Source organism: Manacus vitellinus, unplaced genomic scaffold (assembly GCF_001715985.3).
Source record: "Manacus vitellinus isolate BGI_N305 unplaced genomic scaffold, ASM171598v3 scaffold_26_pilon, whole genome shotgun sequence".
NCBI lineage: Eukaryota > Metazoa > Chordata > Aves > Passeriformes > Pipridae > Manacus > Manacus vitellinus.
The window spans coordinates 8,930,585-8,948,129 of NW_021939960.1; the positions used below are offsets into that span (position 1 = coordinate 8,930,585).

Here is a 17,545-nt window from a genome sequence, read left to right on the forward strand (position 1 = left end):
CTGCTGCACTGGCTGGTTTTGAACCCCTCGCCAACCTCTCTGATCCTTGTGTCCAGCTGGAGCCCAGCCACAACACTAATTCCTCATCCCAGCTCCTTGAAGTTCCCGTTCAGAGCCCAGCACGGGGCCTGTGGGTGACAGGCATCCTCTGCTCTGCACCCCTCTGATGGGTTTGATTTTTCCAAACTGGGCAAACACGTGTCCTCCACTCCACAGCATCCCTGATCTTATACTCCAAATCTCACATCCTTTCCTATCTGATCAAAAGGAAAACAAATAGATAAGGGGAAAAAAAAAAGGACTTGGGGAAAGTAAACAAAGATAAAAGAGGAATGAGAATTGTCTTGACATTAAGCTCACTTGATGAGAATTGTAGCAGACAAGTCTTCCTTGAAATGTTTTTTCCCTGTTAAGAGCCGCCTTTTATTATGTGTTTATAAAATGTTGTTAAGGGAGGAGGATTTCAGAAATGCCTTTTTAATACTTTTTAAAGGTTTCTAACTCCCTGGTGCTATTTTTTTAGGTTAAGGATTTTTAATGTTGAACATGTTGCGGGTTTTTGTACAATCTTCTAAAAATAAAAGAAATGTATCATTTTGAACACATTTTACATGTTTTTTTTTTTTGTATCCGGAGTGTGGAAACTCCCAACTCTTCCTTGTCCACATGATTCCACTGGTTTCCACATGGGAAAGAGAGGGGATCCATGTCGACAGTTTACCATTTATCATGTCTGATTAAAAAGGAGTATTTCTGTATGGTTGGACTGTCTTTATTGGGTGAATAAAAGGGGGTTTGCAGCAGGAGGAGGGGCACAGTTGGGGAGCCAGGACACCCCTTCCCCACTGCTGCTGAGGTGACACCCAGTGACACCAAGGTGGCCGGTCCTGGCTGTGCTGGGTGGTAGAGGTCAGGCTGTAGAGGGGAGTCTGATCCCTGGCTGGGCTAGGAATCAACTGCAGCTATTCAGTGAAGATGTAGTCTATCCCAAATAGGGATATAACCTAATGGGCAGGGACACCTTCCACTACGCCAGGTTGTTCAAAGCCCCATCAGCTCTGACCAACACATAGTTATGGTCAGTCAATTGCTTTCAAGACTAAGGTTATTTTTCAAAAAAAAAAAAAATTGAGATCTTGTCTCATTATCCAAAGATCTGGGGAACCAGTAAGGACTCAATCATGAAATCAGCAAGGCATAATAATTTACCTCTCCTTGACATCTCAGCTGAAAATAAATGTGTATCTTACAAGTTCAAGCCATCCATCCACTAGACGGATTGCACCGGTGGCAGCAGGACTGCACAATTCTACCAGTTCGGAAAAAACGCCCTTAATTTCAGATTGAAATACAAGAGCCCATCAGTCTGGGCTGGGCTGTGCTGGGGTCTGGGCCTGGCTGTACCGGGGGGTTGGTACCTAGTGCTCGGTGCGGGGTGGTTGGTGCAGGGTGGTCGGTCCCGGCTGTACCCGGGGGTCGGTCCCCCCATTCCCCCGCCGCTCCCTTTCGTTCCCGATCCCGGCGCGACCCCTCGGGCACGCGGGACCCCTCGGTGTGGGCGGGCCACGGTTCCGCCAATGGCGGGCGAGCCCGCGGCGGGGGGCATGCTGATGGCGTGGCCTATAACCTAGCAACGCGGCTTTGGCCCCGCCCCTTAGCACCGGCCCCGCCCTCCCCTTTCTCGCGGCCCCGTCGGCGCGCCGGCGCTCCCGCGGGGCCGTGACGCGCGCGTGACGCAGTGCGGCAGCGAGCGCGTGACGCGGTCCCGGTCAGGGCGGCGGGGCCGGTTTGACGCGGGGCCGACGGGGCGAGCGCGCGCAAGTGAAACCGGGCCGGGCCGGGCCGCCGCGCGGAGGGGGACCCGCGCTCGGCGGGCACGGTCGTGGGCGCCCGGCGGGCGCCGGCTGGAGCGTAAGGGAGCGCGGGGTCGGTGGGGAGCGGAGCGCCGGCGGGGCGGCGGGATGGGTCGGGGGCTGTGTATGGGGGTATTGAGCGGGCCGTGCCCCGCCCCGCGGCGCGGGCGCCCTGCCCGGCGGCAGCTGCGCGGCGGCTCCGCTTTGTTGCGGCGGGCTGGGCGGGGAGCGGCGCTCGGCTGATCCCAGCGGGAGATACCGAGACCGGGCAGGAAGTGTTTCCGGCCGTTCCGGTGGCGCTGGGGAAGAGAGGGATGTGGACTTGCCGCGGCCGTGATTCCTTTTCAGCGGTTCCCACGTGAGCGCCGGGGTGCGAATTTTTCCTGGGAAATCGCGGAGCCGAGCCCCGTTCGGCCGTGGGGAGGGGGGGTCCGCCCAGCTGTTGGCAGCCGGCAGCTCCGTCGCGATGCGCTCGCTGGCGTGTCGGGAAGGCTCGAAAGGAAGCGGCTCCACCTCCACACAGCCCCTGAGCGTGGGGGACCGGCGTCTGCGGCACTCACACCTCCGGTTGTGTCTTTCAGAAAATGGCAGTGAATGTGTATTCTACTTCAGTGACCAGCGATAACTTGAGCCGACATGACATGCTGGCGTGGATCAATGAGTCTCTGCAGCTGACGCTGACCAAGATCGAACAGCTGTGCTCAGGTGAGGAGTCGGTGTCCCAAACAGAGTCCCGAATGGGATGTGCACCCTGGTTCTGCAGAGGGGCAGCTGTGCAGTGTGAGCCCTCTGTGCTGCCTTGCTGTCCTGCTCCTGGCTTAGTTCCTGGTGTGAACAGATTCGTGGTCAGCGTTATGAGCCAGTTATGGTTGGAGTGTTATTGAAGTGGTTGTTAATGGCAGTGTAATGAAAAGGCACGTTCTCCTGACTCACTACAGCATAGGTGCCATAAGGAATGGGCAATAATGTGAAAAAAAGACTGAGGAAGAGGGTGCTTTCCCATGAGGAATTAAGCATTGAGTCTCAATGGGTAGAGTAAGTCTTAACACGTGTAAATATCAAAGACAATTGTGAATTATAGAAGAGCACTGGAGTGTGAGGAAGGCAAACTGGTGACTTGTGGGGTCACCTGCAGGACTTTTACAACTCCTTCTGGTCCCAGGGCAGGTCAGTCTGTGTCAGCCCAGCTTAGCTGGGCCTGAGCTGACTTCAGCACAGCTGAATCTCATGTACAGTTATAGACAGAAAAGGGGAAGTTGTGGTATAGCAATGGAGTTAAATGTTGTAATAGGGAGGGGAGTGTGGAAGGAGGAGACTTGTAGGAATGAATAAAAGATAATAGTTTGTAGAGCTCTAAAAACCCAAGGCTAAAAATGCAACCTGAGTATGAGATGATTTGGGTGACTGCAACAGGCACTCAGTGAAAAGTGGAAGTGTAGCTCATACAGTGTCTTTGACTTAAGGTGTTGCTCGTGGGATGAGAGATGTGGAATAAAAGGGGGAACAAATTTAAAATAAGTTTGGGACTGTCGATACAGCCTGGAAAAAAACAATCCCAAAGATTACAGAGTAGCAGGGGACTCAAGATAGACATCTGAACAGGTATTTGTGGTGCCTTTTGTCTAACGTGATGATGGAGAAAAAACTGTGAGGGTGAAGGAACTAAAGATCTACACCCACAGAAGGAAGGGAAGTGATAAGCACTGCCTGCTTTCGGATGGGCAGGTTAAAAGCCTGTCGTGTGCAGGGTTGATTTGCACAGCAGAGAGATTGTGCACTGGTGTGAGTGTTCAATGCTGTGAGAGCCCTGTGTTGAAGTGAGGGTGATTAGTGCTGGCTCTGCAGAATTTCAGCTCACCTGGTTTGAGGGAAAGACGGAGAGCTGTTGATGTACACGCCGAGTAACGTCCCTTTCCTGTGTCTGCAGAAATGCTTTGTGCCTCGGCAGGTATGAAGTGGCTTTTGCTGTCATAGTCCTGTGGAAGCAGGAGTTCCCAAGCTTGCTTTGCTGCCTTTGGCAAGGGCAGTAGTAACAGCAACAGTTTGAGGTTGCATAAATGCACAAAAGATGACCTTTGGCTTACGCTGTGATCCCTCTTTTGATCATGCTTATCTCTCAGACTGCCAGTAGTGAGCAAACCCCTGGTTTCTGGCAAGTCCTCTGTGTTTGAGTTGGGATTGGAGTTCTGCAGCAAGTGAACTGAGAGACAGTGGAGAGCAAACAGCAAGAGTTGGTTTTTTTTGGTGCGGTGTTTTTTTTTTTTCTTTTTTAATTTGCATCAGTGGGTGATGTCAGTCTTCTGGTAGCAGGTGAAAGTGGGAGCCCCTACAAAATATCTTGATGGAAAGTGAACTATTATAGAATGTGGTTGAGATGAATAGAGTAGTTTGGGGCAATGCTGTTATATATTACTTCTTGGTTTTCAGATAGCTCCCAAAAGCTTGTTGTGTAGCTGCTGGATGGTTTAGGTTAGGGTTCCCATTACTCCTTAATTAATTCATGCTGGTGGGGGAATAATGCTCCAAATGTTGTGCTGGTGTTTTCAGTGGCACATGCTTGTGTATCATCACTTCAGAGTGATGATCTAGTTTAAATTTTTTTTTTTTTACTGTGTGTGTATATTCTACAAAACCTGATTTTTGGAGGTGATTATCTGCTCTTTGTGGCTGAACTGAATCCCTCTCTTGCTCTTATTACAGCAAGAGCTGAATTAGAGGACATGAAGGATTTAAAATTAATAGAAACACTATCTTATTTCAGTTCTTTGATTAAGGCCTGCTTTAAATATAATCCAGCTTAATTGGCCTTTTATCTTGGAGGGCACCTTGAATTGTGTATAGCTTCTATTTCTAGGAAGTAAATTTGGATAATGGTGAAATGCGATTTTTAGAATAATGCTTTTTCTGATTTAGTGCTATTAGTGTTGTTAAGAGGAGATTACATGCCTGTTGAACACATGTAGCATCTCAGATCTATACTGATATCCACGAAGAAAGGCAAGTCAAATTACTCATTGGATTTTTCTTTTTACCTTTGAACTGTGGAGGCAGGATTGCTCTTATTCATAAGAGTTCAAGTACTGAGCCCAAAAGTTTGGTTCTGCAGCTCCCATAAGCTTATCTGTGGCCATGCTGCACAAAAAAGGAGACTGAAGCTTCCTGTTTTCTTGCCTTTGTTGCCTTTAAGGGCCTGTGTAGCTGAGGAGTCAGGTCAGTTTGCTGATCTAACTGGAATGTAATTTGTGAAGGTTAGTGAGCTGAGCTGACTTAATTCATCCCAGGATTTGTGTTCTTTTCATTTTGGCAGGTGCTGCATACTGTCAGTTCATGGACATGCTCTTCCCAGGTTCTGTAGCACTCAAGAAAGTGAAGTTTCAAGCAAAATTGGAACATGAGTACATTCAAAACTTCAAGGTTCTACAAGCAGGTTTTAAACGAATGGGTGTTGACAAAGTAAGCTGGGCTGTAACTGATTTCTCTGTGCTCTTAATGTTGGTGTAGATGGGATGTACTTTCAGATTTAGAGTTGACTAAATCTGGGAACAGAATTTGCTTTTGGTTTGTAAATCTCAAAACTTTTGGTTTTGGTTTGCATTGGGGTCCTCAATTCATTTAGGACATGATCTGCTTTACTGCAGCCAAGGGCAGGTTTCTTGTTCTTAACGATGAGGTGAATGTTTCCATTTTAATTCTGTGCAACTTATGTTGACTAATATTGAAATTTCTATTGGATAAGGTTTACCTGAACTTCCTTTTTTGGACCATGTTTATATGAGGTGTACTCCCATAACCTACTGCTGTGATAGTCCTAAGGATTTCAAGTTCTTCTTTACCAGTATACAGAACTATATAATTGTTAAGGTTGGAAAAGCCCTCTAAGACCATTGATTCTAACTGTGCCCCCTGCACTGCCAAGGCCACCACTAAACCACCTCCCCAAGGGCCACATCTACACAGCTTTTAAATACCTCCAGGTATTAAAACCTGTGATTTTTAGTGAGTGAAAATGAGATCTGTGAAAAAGCTTGTTCAGATTGAATGACAGTTCTGCTTATGGAAGGGGGATTTATCCAGGTGATAGTGACAGACAGTGTGTTTGGTAGGATGTAGAACATCCTGTGTTAAAGCTTTTTCCTTCTTTAAGAAGACAGCTTGTTGTGTGCTGGCAGCAGCTCCAACACAGAGTCAGTCTCTGCTTGGGGACAGTGACTTGTGCAGTCTGTCCACACCTGGACATCCAGTGTGGCTTCCAAATGCTGAATGGTCATTTGGAAAGTGGTCATTATGAAAAAACTCTTCCCTGTGAGGATACTGAGGCACTGGGACAGGTGTCCCAGAGAAACTGTGGCTGCCTCATCCCTGGAAGTGTTTAAGGTCAGGTTGGATGGAGCTCTGAGCAACCTGGGCTAGTGGAAGGTGTCCCTGCCCATGGCAGGGGGTTGGAATGAGAGGAGCTTTAAGGTCCCTTCCAAACCAAACCATTCTGTGATTCCATGAATCTGTGGTCATGTAACAGTTGTGGCTCCTGGTCCCTGCCAGGTCATGGACCTCAGCTCGTGACCTACAGACAAGACTTCACCATTTGCTGCATCTTTTTAATAATCTTCAGTTACACACCCCATTCCAGAGAAGCTGGAATCTGCTATAAAGGTGATGTTTTGCTCTTGTAGCAGTTCTGTGTGTTGGCAGGCTGTGGATTTGGTCAGCAGTTCATATTCATCAGACCCAGCACTGCCTGAACCAGCTTCACGTGGACAGGAAGATTTGTGTGTGAGCTTGATGTAGCAGAAACCTTGCTGCAGAATTATTTAAAATTATTTGGACTCTCACAGTGAGCCTGATTTGTTTTTCATTCCAATTATTAGCAAAAATCCTACTATTTGACATAGTTGTGGTCAAGGAGGATTTTCTCTAGACTGGACAAGAGTTAGATTTGTATGTCTTCTGAGTGCATTAATTTTAAAACTTTATATAAAATTACAGAGGTTCTTTACCCTTAATATGAGTAATTTTTTGTTTTCCTTTTTCCCTTGCTTCAGATAATTCCTGTGGACAAACTAGTGAAAGGAAAATTTCAGGACAACTTTGAATTTGTTCAGTGGTTCAAAAAATTTTTTGATGCAAACTATGATGGGAAGGAGTATGATCCTGTTGCTGCTCGACAAGGCCAAGACACAATAGCACCAAATCTTGTTGCTCCAGTCATGAACAAACCCAGAAAATCTCTTGGAACTGGCAGTGCAGGTAGAGAAACTAGTTAAAAGATTATCTAGATCATCAAAAACTCTGGGGAAATGAAGACTGGGTTGCTATTTAAAATTAGTGTATGGGCTTATAGTGTTTTGCATCTTGTTTCAGAGATGTTAGGCTCAAACACTGAGGCTGCTGTAGTACCCAGGTGTCGAGGCTACAGAAAGAACAGTCTTCTCTAAAAGAGAAAATGGCAAGGATTGGTGCCAAGCCATGCCAAAAAAAAAAGCACATGTCACATGGAGTCAAGGAAGGAACATATCTTCAAACTCTTGCATGCCTAAGCATGTTTGGAGGGGGGATAGTACCTTTTATAGCAGGGAGAATTAATTAGAGTTAATTGGTGAATTAATCTTGCAGCCCCACAGAGGCCCATCGTTGCACAGAGGACCCCAGCAGCTCCCAAAGCTGGGTCTGGGATGGTCAAAAAGGGTGGAGGAGACGATGAATCGGCCGGACTGATCGAGCAGGTGGGTACAGCACAGCCCTGGGAGTGACCTCTGCTTGGCAGAGTTGTGTGCAGGTTTGTTCCTCCAACAGCGTGAAATGTCTGGGTTGGGCAGATGGAAGAAAACTGTCTGAATCTAGTCAGCTCATTTAAACTCACGTAGTTGGAAGCCTTTGTTAAAATGCCTTGCTCTCCTGATGGGAGTGAAACCCCTCCTGCACAGGAGTGCCCAGACATTTAACCCCAGTGTGTGCCGTGTCACACATAGCATGGTTGGGAAGTATTTCCACAGCTGTGTTGCAGCTCTCCCAGCATTCCAACGGAGCTATGAGCAGCTGCTCCTTCACTGAAATCCTGAGTGTAACACAACTGAAACTGCTGTCAGCGGGAGAGTTGTCGTGAAAGAATGTGTGAGCAAGGAGAACTGCAGGCAGGCAGTGCTTTACCTATTTCATGGAATCAGCCTTTAGAATTTCCAAGTGTTGTTGCATGTGTTGAACTGGATTTTCGTTGTGGCAATGTTATAATATTACAATTGGAGAAATAGCCCTTTTCCTCCTCTCACAGTCCCCCTCCCCTCATATCTTGGTTACTACTGAAGTGCTTTGCATATCAACACCCTTCTGAGAACTTTGGGGACCCGCCTTTTGCATGGATCCTACTGAATTCTGTCTCTGGTGGATAAATTATTATTGATGCCCCTTGGCAGATCAATGTATTGAAACTTACTGTTGAAGATCTGGAGAAGGAGAGAGACTTCTACTTTGGCAAATTGAGGAACATTGAATTGATCTGCCAGGAGAATGAAGGGGAGAATGATCCAGTGTTGCAGAGGATTGTGGAAATTCTTTATGCCACAGATGTAAGTAATCTGTTATAAATTGGGTTGCACAGTTCCTCCCTGCCCTTGTAATTGGAAGCTGGTTTGCTTTCCAGGGCTCCTTCTAGTTCTATTTTTTTTTTTTTTTTTTTTTGTCCCATGAGGTTTATGGCCTAGCTTTTTCCTGTAATAAAGGAGCAGATAGCATAATTATAGTCAGGCAGCAAACAAGGTTGGCCTTTCATGAGAAGTGTGTAACAAATAGATCAAAGATGAGGAAAATACTTCTGGTAATGCATCTTGACACTGTAAATAGTGACTTAAGGGTACCTATCTGAAGTAAAAGGGGGGGGGAAAGGCACACAGAGTAGCTAGGAACTGGTTTGACATCAGATTTTCATTAAAGCACTTGTTTTCTTCCCCTTCAGGAAGGCTTTGTGATACCTGACGAAGGAGCACCGCAGGAGGAACAAGAAGAGTATTAACAGACCACATACTGTACCAGCAGAGCAGCAACATCAGAATTCTTTGCCCCAGATCATGTGCTTAACTGTAAAATACTCCACTTTATTCTTAGAGGACTCACTGGTTTCTTTTCATAAGCAAAAAGTACCTCTTCTTAAAGTGCACTTTGCGGAAGTTTCACTTTTACAGTGGGTTTGAGTTAGGAGCTCTTTCTCACGCTGTAGCAGAGCAGTATTCACATCGAGGTGGTATATTTAGGGAGCAAGAGGCTGAATATTTGGAACTCGTTGCAGAATGGTTTGCTGGTAAAACACTGGTTTGTGGGAAGACTCTTTTTGTATCTAAGGTGGCGTGTAGTAGAGAAATTAAAGACTCTGACTCACAGAAAGATTGAGTTAATGTGAAATTGCAGCACAGAAATTATAATAAATGCCTTAAGAGTATTTAAAATATGCTTCCATATGCCAAATTGAAGTAATGTGATGGGAGATTTTATGTGCTTCATATTGGGGTAGACGTTTGTTTAACTCCATTCACTGCTGTCCGAGAGGCCTTGCGTGGCAATCTCACTGTGTCAGCAAGTGCTCAAAAGGGGCTATTAAAACAAAACTCCATTCCTATGTAAAGCTGCTTACTAAGTGATTAGTTCTCGATGAAATGGGCCTTAACGTTGCCTGTCACAAGATTAGAGGGAGTATGAACAGCTGAGACACATAAATTACCTTGAAGAGTGCTGAAGCCTTTCTCTGTGGCATTGTGGCTTTGCCAAAACGTACTGTGTTTTCTGTAAGAAAAACAAAAGCAAAGGGCATCCAGTCTCACTGCCTAAAATGTCCTTCAGAAATAATTTTTCTTCCTGGCTCTTGTTTCTATTTGTTCTCTTTATTTTCATTTCTTTTGGAGTCCTTTCTGGTCTCTCATTTTTCCCTTTCCCATCCCAAGGAATGCTGATCACACCCAATAGTTGTAACAGGACTTGCACTGTGCAACTGACTTTGAATGAAAGTGAAATGAGCATATGAGGATGATATTTTTCTGTTTTCTTTCTTTTTCCCTTCAAACCAGGGCATATTAATAATACTTGCCAGTTCAGTAGTCTTCTGGGGTAAAAACTAAAAGATGCTGGCTAACAGAGCTAATGTTATTGCAGAAAATACAGTACTGAGACTAACTTAAATATTAATATTTAAAGTACTTTCCTTAACTGTCCTTTTTTGCTATCATGCCCCTCATTACTGTTGTGTTTGGCAAGATCCTGCAAGACTTCTGACCCCCCTTCACTACTGAGATTGATCAGTCCTGTTGTGCTTGTATTCATTTGTTTCTGGTGGTAGCTTGTCCTAAAATGTGTGTAGGAGAGCATTTTATGGTAATTGTGTAGTGCATGAATCTTTGTGAAGTTCAGAGAAAAACCCAAATTCAGTGAATGCCAAAAATGCAAGTATCTAGCCATTGTTTAAAATTGCAGTGGTGCTATTTCTCTTGTGGCCTTTTAGACTTTTGTTGCCCTAAAACTCCATTTTACTGAGAAACCATATTTGACTTGGATTTTTCTTGACAGGGTTTTTCTATTTTAAGCAGTTTCTAAATAAAGTTCTGTATTTCAAGAGTGTCATGTCTGCTGGAGTCTCTCGTGCTTTCAGATACCATTAGGCAGAGCTGGAGCTCGTGGTAGTTTTGTGGTGAAGCTTGCAGGACCTGGAATTTCAGCTTCCATTCTCCAGCCCCAGGCATTGCTAACCCCAGTGACAGTAATCTTGGAACTTTCTTTGGAGTGTGCTGGGGGAAATGGTTGCTTGAGTTCTTTTTTTTTTTTTTTCCCCTCTCTTTATTTTTCCCTCCCACAAATGGATGGGATGTGTGGTGTTGACTTCCTCCTCCTCATGGTGTTGGAATGGGGCTGTGTAACAGGAATGCTGCCACATACGTGTGTTTAACGTGTTTTAAAACTGCTAAAACGCTGGTTTATTAATTATAAACAAATGAGATGTTAATTGTTTCTGTCAACAGGCTCTGTGAGCAGACTGACTGTAAACTGAGTTGATTTGTTTGATTTGAAGTGCGTTTCATAGATGAGCTTCAATTCTCCTGTCACAGCTGTGTGCACAGACCAGCATCTGCAGAGAAGTGCTCATGGGGTTTATCTGACCTTGGAATGGGAAGTGATCCCTGCAGGGCTGCTCCCGTGCTGGGGAGCACCCTCCCTGCCCCTGAGGGCTCTGTGGGTGCCTTACTCTGGAGAACAGGCACTGCTGGCACTGCCTGCTGGTGTGGCACAGCTGGGGCTGGACTGCACAAGCACAGACATAGAACTGGGGTTTGATGCACATAAAATCTTCTTTACCATTACTTCCTTGCTTTGAAGTCGGAAGCATATTTTTTTCGACTCTAAATACTCCATTATTCCAACAACTCAAAGCAAAAGATGGCAGCAGGATGTGGCTGAAGGTGAAGATGACTTTTGAGAGGCCAGAAGTTGTGCACTGGGACCTGGTTGCTTCAAATCTCTTTCTAACAGGATTGTGTGTGTGGAACTGGGAAGCACCCAGGTCATCAAATGGGTTGATTTTGGACAAAGCAAGTAAACAGCCTTTTCTGCTAGGAGAATGCTGAGTCAGAATTCCTGCTGGTGTGCCTTGGGAGGCTGATGGATGTGTGGACATACTGGACGTGCATTATAAAGCTGAATTGCAGTGGCAATCTGGTCAGTCACACACTGCTCAGATTTCCAGTTGCTTACATCACTTCTTTGCTACCAAGATGAGTTATAAATAGAATGGGGACAAACTCATAGAGTCAACTTATGGCTCTGTTATAGATATCTTGGCATAATCTGTTTTTTAATGTCCTTTTTTGGGAAGCAAATTACAATAAGCCCAACTCAAACCCATAGACTTAACGTAGCTACTCTGTTACCCTGGTACAGTATATGCTGTTAATTTTAAATGCTCACCTGCTGGAATGATTCCAATAGCATCCGACCTTTCCTAGTATCTTAGTTTATCAGTTATTTGAAAAACAAACAGGATGGAAGAAGCAAAAGCGCACATCTCCTTTCTGTACCAACATGTCTTACTTGCAGGTGGACTCGTGGATGTTTGTTTTGTTGGGTTTTTTTTTTAACTTTTATTATTCGTTTTTTAAAAAATTCCTGGTTTGCAATGACAATTCTTACTGTAACTGGTAAAAGCCTTCAAATAAAGGCCAGAAACTTCCTTGCTGTCGTATCACATTGCTGTTTAGTGTGACTGCTTGAGCACTCAGTCACCTCGTAGTCCAGTGGAATGTTCTTCCATGCTCAGAAGTGGGAATTGGGAGCATCCTGCCAAGGATAAGGCTGCTCACAAGGGAAGGGTATTTTTTGCAAGTTGGTGTGTGAACTCAGAGGGCTGTACTGTAGATTCCAGGCCAGTCTGGTGGTGCACAGCCCATGCCTCTATTCCTGTACGGTGCAAGGAAAAGAGGATAATAATGTGGGCTGTTACCCCAGGGCTGGGACCATCCCAGGTTACTGGCAGAGGAGAGGGAATTTGTGTCTGGGCTCCTGTGCTGTGTCAGCACAGCTGAGGAATTACTGATCTTTAAATGCAGAACGCAAGGAGAGACAGAACCATTTCAGATTCATAACAACCACTTCTGGTTAGTTGGAATGTGAGATGGCAGCGGATGGGGGTGGGTGCAGCCCTGGCACTGGTGATGCTCGGAACACAGGGAGCAAAATCCGAGGTGTGACTGCAGGAAGGAGACCTGAATGAACTGGTGAGATCTCCTGGGAAGAGGTGTTGTGTTCCTCACAGAAATCCTGTTTGGAGAGTTACTGGATGTGGAGTCAGCAGAAGGAGGAGTGTCAAACGTGTGACCAGAGAATGTGGAAGGTGAGTGTGGGAGTAGAAATTAGAGAAGGTCGCAGTGATAAAGGATAAATGCATAAAACCAAAATCATGGCGTGGAATTGGACAGGGAAAACTGGGAAGGTGCCTGATGTGGGAGAACACCCCTAAGGAAGGGAAGGAAAAGTGCACTGCTCTGTGGCTAAAGAGGAGTGATGGGTGCACAAGTATTTGGCAGGATTGTGTGACCAGGTAGGTGTGCTGCAGGAAAGGAGCTGGGTTTGATACAGGGTAAAGAAAGGGAAAACAAATGGGGTTTCTCTGTTGAGTAACACCTGTTTAGCTGAAGAATCAAGCTCTCTGGAAGAAAATGCTCTTTTTGAGTTGCTCAGATTTAAACCATCATTAAGACAGTCTTTATCTTCCAAGAAAGTATTACTTTTCTTTTTGATAAGGAACAAAGTTAAACTAAACTTCTGAAACTTTCTAAAGGCAGTTTCCAGAAGGCAGCCCCAGCACTGGGCAAAGGCCACTCTCTGTAAAAATTGCCCTTTTCTCTTTTTCAACACAGCTGGCTGGCTTTGTGAACTGTGACCTTTAAATAATATATTTACACTGATATATATTTTTATATGTATAAATATTTATTTAAGCTATGTAGAAATATTTCTACAATGTGACAACGTACAATAATATTAAATATATATAACTAAGTTAGAGACATTTATATTATTTGTATATAAATGTATACATATATGTCTAAAAATGCTTTTGTCTGACCTGTCAGAACTGTAGGACACATGAGCTGGTGTAATTTTTGTTTTAAAGTCCAATGGATGTTTTGCGGACATTTTTCTCTGAAAAATATTTCATAAAATGGTTGCCTGTCAATCTTGTCATAGAGCTCTGGCTCTGATTTTGTCCCCAGGGGATGCATAAGGATGAATGGACATTCAGGAGGCATTAAATCTGAGGGGACAGCACAGATCTAAACTGCAACATGTCCAGAGCTTTGCAGGTTGATATTTATGGAGTGATGAACAGATGAGGTTAAAATGAGGGATGTTGGAAGTGAGTCCATTTTCGAGACCTGAATACAAACCTGTGTTTAATCTTGGCTTTTCTCTCAAGGAAGGGCTTTCTGGGAGAGTGAGGAGGGAAATGACCAGAGAGGTTTGTGATAGTGGCTGTCAGGATGGCAGTGAAGCCCCACAGCAACCCCACACAGGGGGTGGAAGGTGGGGCTGTCACCCCGTGAGCTGCAGATGCACAGGGAGGTGGGAACAGATGGAATGTGCTGCTCCAAGGGTGAGTTGCACCACAGCAAGTGACAACCACCTTACTCTGGCACAGTGCTGAAAGGTGGGACGTGAGGAACTGGTGGTGACTGGGTTCTTTCTGTTCCAGGTAAGGCTGATCTCTGTAAAACTGTGCTTGCACTGGCACGAGCTGGTAAGGGGGTTACCAGGGGTGGTAAAACTTTGCAAAGAGAGGCCATTTCTTACAGAGAGAGTGTCAGAAATAGTGACCTGTAAAAATCACAGAATTGTTCAGGTCGGAAACGTCTTCTAAGATCGAGTCCAATCCCAGCACTGCCAAGGCCACCACTAAACCATGTCCCCAAGGGCCACGTGTCTTTTTAAATCCCCCCAGGCATGGTGACTCCACCACTGTCCTGGGTAGTCTGTGCCAGGGCTTGACCACCCTTTCAGGGAAGAAATTTTCCCTATTGTCCACCCTAAACTCCCCCTGGCACAACTTGAGGCTTTTTCCAGTGCATTTACTGTACTGCAGCTGTTCCTCCCTCGATATGATTCTTGTGCCACAAAAGCTCCACGTGGTCCATTTGGGAATCAGAGTGCTTTTCAGCATAGGAAATTGTCAGACAAATGTCAAAGATGACCTTTCACAGATACCTCCCGTGCCCAACAAGTGGAAGATTCTATTTCTGATCACTTAAGGTAAACAACAAACTGGCTGGGAAACATCTCTGGAAATACTTAATGAAATGAATTCCATCACCTCCTAGTTTATGATATGCTTCTTATGAAAAATGTTCCTTTGCTTCCTCCTTCAAACATTCAATATTTAAAGGCAATAACATTCATGCTGGAGGTTTCCAGTAGTAAGGCAAGATAACAGTTGCAAACTGTGATTCCCTTTTGATCAATTTAGGAAAGTTTTGAATGGGGAGTGATAATCACAAAGCAATTTTAACACTTCAGAGTTAAGTAGTGGTTTGTTCTGTGTGCAAAATCATTGCAGATATATGTGCAAATTGGAAAGCAGCATGTCCAAATTTAAAAATAACTGTATGTCATACCTGTCCAGGTGTGTAATGGCCATGAACTGCACCATTCAGGCTTCCAATAAATGTGTTTGCTGGTTTGGAAACCCTGGAAGTGTGCTGCAGGGCTCTTTTGGGCTTCACCTTTGATACATCTATTACAACCTGCCATATTTATGATCTCTTTTCTCTGTTATGAATTACCTGGTTGAGTCTAGGCCTGAATTTGCAATGCTTGTTTTCACAGGTTTGAGTGAGTTCTGCAGGCAATGAAAGAAATTATGGATAATATTAACAATAGAGATATCAATGACACACATTCTGAAGGCTGACATTGACTGTGATGCTTCACAGCCTGGGTAATGACACTGTCCTCTGGCATGAAAGATGAGGGCGAAGGAGTAGCAGTTGCAAAAGTAATTTCCTGATTTATTAAAAAAAAAAAAAGGAAGAAAGAAAGGGAACACCATTTGTTACTGGTGGTAGGCAGTGTTTATTTTCATAGCCGTCTTCCACAGTTCCTCTCTGTCAGCTCCACAGAACCTCAGTAATTAATTCTGCTCCCTTTGATACTGTGCACATGACTGTCTGTCCTGCAGGAAGGATCTGGACTATGTGTGACCCAAATTCAGTGATCCCATGCTGGAAAGCTCTCCAGAATGCCCCCAAAAAGTAATTTGACTGTAGGGTATTTCTGAGGCCCAATCCTGTGTTCAGAGCTGCTTCCAATTAACTCTTTCTCCTGTGCTGCCCTGAAAAGTGTCTGCTCCTTAAGCATTCATTTTTCCATCAAACAGAAAACATGAGCATTCTCCCTGATGGAACTGGCTTAATAAACCAGTCCCTCATTTAAGAATGTCTACTATAAAGTAATAGGTTTGGTGATAAATGGCTCCTTTAAATGTGTTCTCTTATGGGTTTAATCAGTCTGGTTTGGCTATTGTATGTAAAACCATGAAAGGAGTAGATTGTGCCTGTTACAAAGGCGACCAGGATATAAGTTATGACAGCTATTCTCCTCCATGGGTTCTGGATTTACAGAGGTAAAATGGCCTATTCAGGAAGATTAAAAGAACTGAGCTTAAATCCAACCTGGAGAGAGACTGAATCGAGGCTGGAGGAGGAGACTAAAGTTGTAAGAGGCTATTGCAAAAAGAAGTCTGACCACACCCATGGTGGTGAAAACTCATGGAATTAAATTCCATATTAGACAAATTTTTTTCCTTTCTAACACTAACGGCAGGGCAGGAGTAGAGGATGAATGTCTGATGGAAGTGCAAAAGTTTGACGGACATTTAGGAGAAGGATAAATATCTTGACTCCACTGTAGGCTAACATGGTTTATGGAGTTTTTCTGTTTGTCTCTAAAGGTTATTGTGGCTGAAAAACGTTTGACTTGCAGCTCTTTTGGGATGGAGCTCATCCAAGGGCAGAGGCACGAGGAAGCCCGTTTGTCACTTCGGGTGACAGTGAAGTCTAGAGAGGCAGATGGTGGCAGCCTTTGCCTGAATTCTGAAAACAACCTGTTTCTTCTCTGCAGCTTGGAGAGATTAATCAAGGACTGCACTGACAGTCGTGGGCCTGAGCAATGTCAGCTTGCTGGATGGAATTATTGCCCAGAGAAGCTGTGGATGCCCCATCCCTGGAAGTGTTCGAGGCCAGGTTGGACGGGGTTTGGAGCAACCTGGTCTAGTGGAAGGTGTCCCTGCCCATGGCAGGGGATGTTGGAATGAGATGAGCTATAAGGTCCTTTCCAACTGAAAACCTTCTGTGATTCTGTGATATTTACAAAATTGCTGCCTGTTCTGGGGCTGTGCACAGTGTCTTTTTCTTGGAAGTCACAGGAATTTTGCCTTTGTTAGTTGTTTTGTGATTTGGGGATGTTACCAGCACCTCTAATACCACGTGTGCCTTTTGAAGTGGATGTGGGTGCCTGAGGTTAAAAGTGTGTGAAGCCACAGTGCCACCCACCAGTGTGTCATTAGTCCTGTGTCACGGGATCTCTCGGTGCAGACCTGGCACCAAATTCCTTGATATCGGTGACAGCAAATGTGTGGGGATCCCTTCCCTCGCCGAAGGGACAGCTGTGCCACGGCCTTGGGTTACGGGCAGGACACTGCTCCAAAGGGGTAAATGCCTCCTTCACACCAGGACTTTGGGTCAGCCTCCCTTCTGTGAGAGGGGTCCCTGAGGGGGGTAAACCAGTGCCCTGAGCTCTGGTTGCATTCCCTGGTGTAAAGCGATGCTCGCAGCTCCTTGGAACTCTGCTCCCAGCACTCTCTGACAATTCTGCTCCCTGCTGTGGGGGGAACTTTTGCTTCCAGTTCATGGGACTGAGCTTTGCACTGAGTGTGGCTGCTGTGTGCAACGTGGTCACAATGGCAAGTTCCAGGTAATTGCTAATTTCTTACTCCTGGATTTTTTCAGGTCCCCTTTTGTTTTTCGTTCATCCTTGGCAAGGCCTCGTCATGCTTCATTTAATTTTTTTACTACTCACTGCTAAATGGTATGTGGAAACAATTAAACATCACTTCTGCCATTTTAGATATATTTTTCAACCATTTGTACATCTCTTCCAGGTCTCCCAGCAAT

General features: G+C 45.1%; 1 protein-coding gene across 1 annotated transcript; it reads left to right on the plus strand.

The window, feature by feature from the left end:
* The first annotated feature begins 2,410 nt into the window (after positions 1-2,410).
* Positions 2,411-12,063, plus strand: MAPRE1 (microtubule associated protein RP/EB family member 1). The gene is made up of 6 exons (XM_008919994.3): positions 2,411-2,558; positions 5,161-5,306; positions 6,893-7,097; positions 7,464-7,573; positions 8,261-8,413; positions 8,800-12,063. The coding sequence occupies exons 1-6, from the start codon at positions 2,438-2,440 to the stop codon at positions 8,854-8,856; spliced, it is 792 nt and encodes a 263-aa protein (XP_008918242.1). The 5' UTR covers positions 2,411-2,437; the 3' UTR covers positions 8,857-12,063.
* The last annotated feature ends 5,482 nt before the right edge of the window (positions 12,064-17,545 follow it).

Excerpts from the sequence above, each read along its gene's own strand:
- MAPRE1 (XM_008919994.3), top strand. The coding sequence starts at position 2,438 with ATGGCAGTGAATGTGTATTCTACTTCAGTGACCAGCGATAACTTGAGC. Across the intron at positions 2,559-5,160 it reads GATCGAACAGCTGTGCTCAG|GTGCTGCATACTGTCAGTTC; the intron begins GTGAGGAGTCGG and ends TCATTTTGGCAG. Across the intron at positions 7,098-7,463 it reads TCTTGGAACTGGCAGTGCAG|CCCCACAGAGGCCCATCGTT; the intron begins GTAGAGAAACTA and ends TTAATCTTGCAG.